We start from the raw sequence: 7,712 nt of genomic DNA, 5'->3' as shown, positions 1-7,712 counted from the left end.
TAATATTATTATGTGTTATTATATTATTAATTTCCCATATAGCACATAATATTACAATACACAATATTACAATAATATAGCAATATTGCAATACATAAGAAATATTATATTATTAATATATGTTGATAAATAATATGAAATATCACAGTAATATTATGGCAATATAATGTCTCAAGGAGCATATTATATATTATAATAATTAATATTTCTTAACGTCAAAGATGTCATTAAGATAACTTATATTAACTTGATGTTAAAAATCTAAAAAATAAACTTGTCGTTAAGACGATTATTTTAATTATTAAGATACACAAAATTATACGTACACATATATGATAGACAGCTAAAAAATGTTAAAACTAATATTACTTCGATATAAAATGCATATTAAGATTTTTAATTGATACATATAGGGCATTCCACGTCAAATCGAAAAGCTTCGTCACCAGTCTTTGTCGATTTTTTCATTGATTTTTTAAATTCCTCACATTAAAATATGTATTTAGTTATTTTTTTAGATTTTTATCTCTATTAGTTTCCTACATATTTTTTTGTTAATATTTTCAATTTATTTTATTTCGTATGTTTAGTTAAACATAACTTCTATTTAAATTATTGAAAAACAAAAAATAACCACATCAAATTGTTCGACTTGAAATTCTCTATTAGGAAAAAAATATGAAAAAAAGTTTTCGTTTCTACTCGAAAAATCTGATTGAAATAAACAAAGTCGAGATTTTCGTCAAGATTGATTTTTAACTTTGATAAAAAAATTCTCCAATATTTTTAGTAGAAATACAAAGAATTTAAAATTAATTCTATTATTTAATGTTAGTAGATTTTAATCTGCTGATGAGTTATATAAATCATGTTATTTCATAACGATACTAGAAAATATATTTTTAATTTCACAATTATTTAAGGAATAAGGATTTATAAAAATATTATTTAAATAAAATAACATCTTTTAGAATATGTAAAAAAATTGAAGATCATTTTTTTATATAAGATTTTATATAAAGATAATTTTTTTCATAACGGATCATTTTTATTTTTCAATTTTTTTCTCTTGTACGTTCTATAATAAAGAGTTTGAAAATTTTTTGACAATAAACGTATCATTTTTTTTTTTTAGAAATAATATTATAAATTTGTTTAATCTCAGCTACAGGATTTGCTCTTTCAAATCGAGTCGCAAGATATTCCTTTGCTAAGTTATATTCTTCCATTAAGGAGAACTTTACTACGATATTTATCAAATTCATTGGATCTGGGAATCGATTGTGTATTCAAAATGAGGTGAAAATTACAAAAATGAGCAAAGATTACTAGGTATTGATCAATTAAATTATGAAAATTCTAGTGAATTTGTTCACTTTTATAATTTTCACTTCATTTCAAAATACACAATCGACTTACTTGAACAGTTCATGTGGAGTAGTTATTTAATGATCAGATGGGCGTTGAAGGCTTGTACGAATAGTCATTCTTTTTACTATACCACATCACTTATTCCGTCACATGAATCCTTGCCGGGACAAAAAAATTTAGCACTCCAAAGTCTTCTTCATGATAATAGATATTTGCAAAGTTCTTAAAATTTTTGAATTGTTGAAAGCACCATCAAAAAAGTAGTATATTTTAATCGAAATTATATTGAGAAAGGCTATGAACCATAAGAAAAAAATTGAATATAAATAATAAGTATAATTAATAAGAATTAAACAAAGTAAAAATAATCTCATCCAAATATAAAATAAAATCATAAAGAACTACACAAACGTTTCGATTTCGATCGGGTCATTATCAATGTTAAACATGTAATAAACAATTAATATAAACATATTAAATTATAAATGGTTTAATACTAAAACTAATAAGAAGAAAAAATATACTTGTATATTTTTTATAGATGTAAAATATAATATAATAAACGTAAAGATAATAAATGTAAAAATTGTTAGCTTAATCGTATCCTGCAGTTAATACGCTGATATTAAATCCAAGAGGCTTCTTTTTCAACAATGTCATTGCGTGTATACAATAAGGTCGCTTTTAATGTATTGCATTTATTTCATGATAGAATTATAGAAAATCAAAGTAGATAAAAATGATGAGATAATAGTCTGTTAATTTAAGTATTAGTCTGTTAATTTAATAGTCTGTTAATTTAAATATTTTTATACTTTATTTTACTTCCATCTCCCCATTTTCCCTTCCTTCTACTTTATTTTTCTCCTTCTTATGTTTTCTTTCCTTTCTATTATAGTTTACCACATCAATCTTCTCATTTAAAAATGTCGATTTTATATTGTTTCTGAACATCTGAGAGAAATAATTCGTTTTTCACTCTCGTCGCATTGTCTAAGATTAAACGACTTTTTTATATTGACACATAAGGTATTTATTCTCATTTAATTTAGCTGCTACCAAATTGATTATATATAATTTGTACATCGCACAACTTCTTAATGTTCTTCAGTGTACTTTCTTTATTATATATTACTATTTTATTCTTATTCCTTGCTTTTTAGTTTATTATTTCTATCATTACATTTTATTACTATTACTTATTTCTAATATATTTTTACATTATATTACTCTTTAACAGAAATAATTACGGTGTCTATAGTACAAATTACCAAAGGAATACACTGTTAGCAACACTCTTAATATTTACTGCGATCGAGAGCGAATTATATCTTTTCTTTGTAATTTTTCATTATTTCTTGTTAACATTGATAATGGATCGAAATGTTTGTTTTTTGTTTTGTTTTGTTTATTGCCGACACATTAAAGTTTATATTTAGCTAAACGACAATTTTATTTATTAATGTATTCAATTTTTAACTTATAATGATTAATTTTAGGCTTACAGCCCTTTTTCTTTTAGTTCTTTTTTATTGAACCTTATTACTATTTTAGTTTATATTACTATTTTAGTTTATATTTTATATTCTCAATTTATGTAACTCATCAGCAGATTAAAAATCTACTAAATAGATTTAGTATTGTGAAAAAATTAAAAAAAGCAAAATTTTAACCATAACTAAATATGACTTAAATTCTTTTGCATTTCTATTCAAGGGAAGTTATCCAGATGTCCAATTAGTCTTGAAAAAACAGTTAGAAGTTGTAGTATTCTATCTGCTATTAACTAAAATGAGTACCATTCGCTCAGAAAATTTGATATTCATTAGAAGAATGGAGTTAAGGTCCATTATAAAGGGGATCTTTTGTAAAATGTAAAATGAGTTTAATGTTAAATGTCCGTTATGAAATGACTTTAAATGAAATTTTTTCGTAATTTTTTTTACTTTTTGGATTTTTCTACGTATATATCAGTAATATACGTAGAATAGAAAAGTAGAATAGAAAAGAAAATCTTGGTTTCAATTCCATTAGTATTCGTATGTTCCATGTAGTTCTAATTTTTTTACCTTATAATATAGGAAAATATTTTAATAAACTTGCAATAAAATATTTTAAACTTTTCAAATTTCAATTCATTGAAAACATATAATAATATATTAACGAATATGTATAATAAAAAATGTATATATCTAAATGTATATAGATGTATATGTAATGTATGTCTAATGTATGTAAATGTATAAATAAATGTTTATATCTTTGTACGTATATACATTCGTACAACTTTATACGTGTATTTTAGTGTAACTTTATAAGTGTAACTTTATAAGTGTTCAACACCATTAGAATCGAGATCTAAATTTATCTTTCTATTCGATTTACTCGATATTTATATTATTCACGTACGTAAAATATGTATATTAATTATACTAAAAAAAAACCCAAAAAGGACAAAAATTTACGAAAAAATGTCATTTAAATTCATTTTCGGATCAACTTATAGTAAACTTGAATCCATTCTTCTAATGAATATCAAATTTTCTGAGCAAATGATACTTATTTTAGTTGATAGAAGATAGGACACTGTAATTTCTAACCATTACTTTTTCAAAACTAATTGGACATCTGACGGTAGCGTTCCTTATAAGAATATTGGAGAATTTTTTTATAAAAATTAAAAATATCAATCTTGACGAAAATCGACTTTTTTTATTTCAATCAAATTTTTCGAGTAGAAATAAAAACTTGAAGTTTTTTAAATATTTTTTTCTTAATAGAGAATTTCAAGACAACTTAATGTGATTATTTTGTATTTTTTAATAATTTTGAAGTTCAATTAAACGTTTACGAAAAAAAATTAATTAAAAATATTAACAAAATTCGTAGGAAATTAATAGAGATAAAAATTAAAAAAAAAAACTAAATACATACTTTAATATGAGAAATATATTAAAAAATCACTAAAAAAATTGGCAGAGATCGATAACAAAGACCATTCGATTTTTTTGGTATGGAATGCCCCATATGCATACATTTATCATACATATATAGGATATTTAAAACAGATCACCTGAATAACTGGCTTGTTTTATTAAAATAAAAGGAAAAGTGCGAAACAAAAGTTAATAGTTTCAAGGGATATTTTGATCATGTTGTTTTTCTTTTAGGTGGAAGCGCTAAAAAGATATGAAGGTCTTCTTCACTTTTTTAAATGGAATTGTATAATTCTTTTTATACAATATGGTTCCTCCAATTATTCTGCATATAAAAGTATCAAAGTAGTGATAGCAAAAACTAACGAGATATTTTACACTTTTCTGTCATATGCAGGCATAAAATAATAAATATTTCGTAAACTATTAATTTTTTAATAATATGGAAGCAGTATATCCATACAAAAATACATGGATTAGATTTCTCAGAGTGGAGCTCCCATAAGGGAGAAAGAAATGTTTCTATACACACACTTTTCAATTTTTATACACACATTGTACTATTGCATGACTGTCACAGATTTCTTAATTTGAATAGTCATCAATTTTGACGTTTAATATTTCAGTTTGCGGAGCAGCATAACATTTTACTTCTAGATTCTTTGTTTCATGCAAAAAACGCTCAAATGAGTAATTTCATTGAAATTAAAAGCGAGGACTTCTGAATAAATACTCAAATACATAATCAACAAAACCAAATTCTCTACTATAAAAATAAAAATTGTGTAGAAAATTTGGTCATTATATAGTTTAGCACCATCTTAAAAATCGATAAAATTAGACTTATTCGATGTGTTTTTGCATGAAATGAAAGAATATAACAGAAAAAAGTGTCGCTCTGCCCCGCGAACTGAGAATTAATTATCCTCATTTTGTCTCTGTGACAGATTTCCTAACCTCAATAATTACAAACTTTAACGCTTAATATCTCAATTCCCGGAGCAGAGCGACACTTTTTTCTACCAGATTCTTTCATTTCATGCAAAAACGCATCGAATAAGCCTAATTTTATTGATTTTTGAGATGATTGATGCTAAACTGTATAATTACTGAAAATTTGTTTTTAAAGCAAAGAATTTGTATTCTTAAAGCAAATTATTTGTTTTCAAATCAGAATTTATGTAATTGAAATAGAAAGATTCATTCTAGCTTCATACGTTCTCCTATTTCTCTATGCCATCGATGTGAGAGATTTTTTTCCTAACCTGAATACTTTAATCTGTCAACTTTAACAATTAATATCTCAGTTCGCGGAGCAGAGTGACTATCTTTTGCCAGATTCATTCATTTCATACAAAAATGCGTCGACTGAGTCTAATTTTACACCAATATCGAAAGTGAGAAGGCTAAACTTAACAATTACCATTATCAACTTTAATATTTAATATCTCGATTGTCAGAAGCAACCTTCTACCAGATTTTACCAGATTCTTTCGTTTCATGTAAAAAATGCGTCGAATAAACCTAATTTTCTTGATTCTTGAAATGTTGCAGCTAAACTGTATTACTTTTATTTTGGCAAAAATATATTTATTGAAACAACCTTTCTAGAAACAAATTAATTTCTTTACCCATATAAATAGGTGTCTTCCCTTGCTATCCTTGAAATAAAGAGCATGCACAGGAAGTTCTTTTAGACTAAGAGTAATTCTTGTCTCGCGATCTGATGAAATACTTTGTAAATGTGCAACTCGCGATGTAATGGGTACAATCTCACCAATTGTTTGTATAGTCTGTATACAATTCTCTCTATAATCAGGTAAGGACACGTATCGAGGTATATCCTCGATCAAAATCGGAATATGTGGGATATTAGATTGTAAACAATTCTCACGAACAGCTAAACACGACAGCCAAGGAAAAGATTCCACACACGTCCGTTCAATCCGTTCCATGCTACTGATGTCGCCGACTATGGTTCCGTTCAACAGAATGTTTAAGCGGAGAGCACAGACTCTAACGTAAAGCGTAAGAAATTCAACCAATCAGAGTTCTTTATTTTGAAAAAGAAAGGAAGGAGGACTTTAATTGGTTTATTTTCTTATGCATTACGTGTTATGAATTATGCAAGAGTCTGTGCTCCTCACTTTATTTTGCAATGGTTGAAAGTTTTCTTCCCGCTGATTGAGTTATGCTTTTAAATCAAGAGAAATAGTCCTATCTTAGCAGACAATCATAAAACGGTTGCAAAACTGTTGTGTTCTGCTGAACGCAACCTATAAAACGTATTCTACATTGGTCATATTGTAAACGTCGTAAGTCATAAGTTTGTTGCTTCAGCCAATCTGATGCTTCAATTTTAAAATCGCTTGATTACGCTTCTGACGATATGACCAATGTAGAATGGCCTTGAGATCGATTCTGTATCTTAAAACAAGGTAAAAATTATAAAAGTGAGCGAACTTACTAGAATACTGATAATTTCATTGATTAACACATAGTAAATTTGCTCATTTTTATAATTTTCATCTTATTTAAAGATATAAATGTCCGTATTCACAGGCTTTATATTTAAGGTTTCCTTAAATTTATCTTCAGATACTGTACGAATTATTTCATTGGCTACTGAGCATCTAAAGATAAATTTAAGGAAGCTTCAAATACAAGGTCTGACTATGAATACGGGCAAGAATCGACCCCCTTATGGTTGCACATTGCTGGATTCACACTGAATTCGACGTGAATCATACGCTCTGCAACCAATCAGAAAACAGAATTGCTTCGTATAATCGATACGAAATAAAATCTGCTTCTGAATGGTTGCGGAACGTCGTACGCACATCGGATTCAGGGTACGCGATACTGCAAATGCTTTAAAACGTTTTTTAACTGGTCAATTTGTAAAATTTTTTCTTTTAATTGGTTCATCAAAGCATTTGCAGCAAGATTTTGACATAGCCTCAATGTGAATCCAGCAATACATGATGAAAAGGAAACATGGGTTTCGTTCAGCAGAAAAAGCAGCTTTGCAATGGTTGGTGTAAAATTCTTTAATATGATTGATCCCTTAGGACCAATTTCATCAACATCGATCAAGCTTAATCCTGATTAACCCTCAATCACAATTAGTTGATTCTACTAAAGCAAACGCGATTGGTCAGTCAACGGCCGATTAAGCTAACTGGCCCTTAGTTCCTCATTAGATCTTAGAGCACTAGATCTGCCGTACACTAAATTCCATAACAATGGCCTGGTTTCTACTGATCTAATTTCCATCGAGATTTAATTCGAATCAGAATGTAAGAACCAACTGTAAGAATATATCCATATAAACTTGCATATGTATAAACGTATGCATAAAGAAAATTATCCAATCACATTTCTGTCATAAAGACAAACGTAAAA

General features: G+C 27.0%; 1 protein-coding gene across 2 annotated transcripts in view; it reads right to left on the bottom strand.

Moving 5' to 3' along the window:
- Positions 1–6,262, bottom strand: part of LOC108693041 (protein arginine N-methyltransferase 7) — an 82,771-nt gene extending 76,509 nt beyond the window's left edge. For both annotated transcript variants that reach the window (XM_018201686.1, XM_018201688.1), the window contains exon 1: positions 5,939–6,262. In XM_018201686.1, the coding sequence (XP_018057175.1) occupies positions 5,939–6,262 (324 nt within the window). The remainder of the gene's footprint in view (positions 1–5,938) is intronic.
- Positions 6,263–7,712: the final 1,450 nt, after the last annotated feature.

This window comes from Atta colombica, unplaced genomic scaffold (assembly GCF_001594045.1).
Source record: "Atta colombica isolate Treedump-2 unplaced genomic scaffold, Acol1.0 scaffold86, whole genome shotgun sequence".
Lineage (NCBI taxonomy): Eukaryota > Metazoa > Arthropoda > Insecta > Hymenoptera > Formicidae > Atta > Atta colombica.
This window is presented reverse-complemented; position numbering and strand designations above follow the sequence as displayed.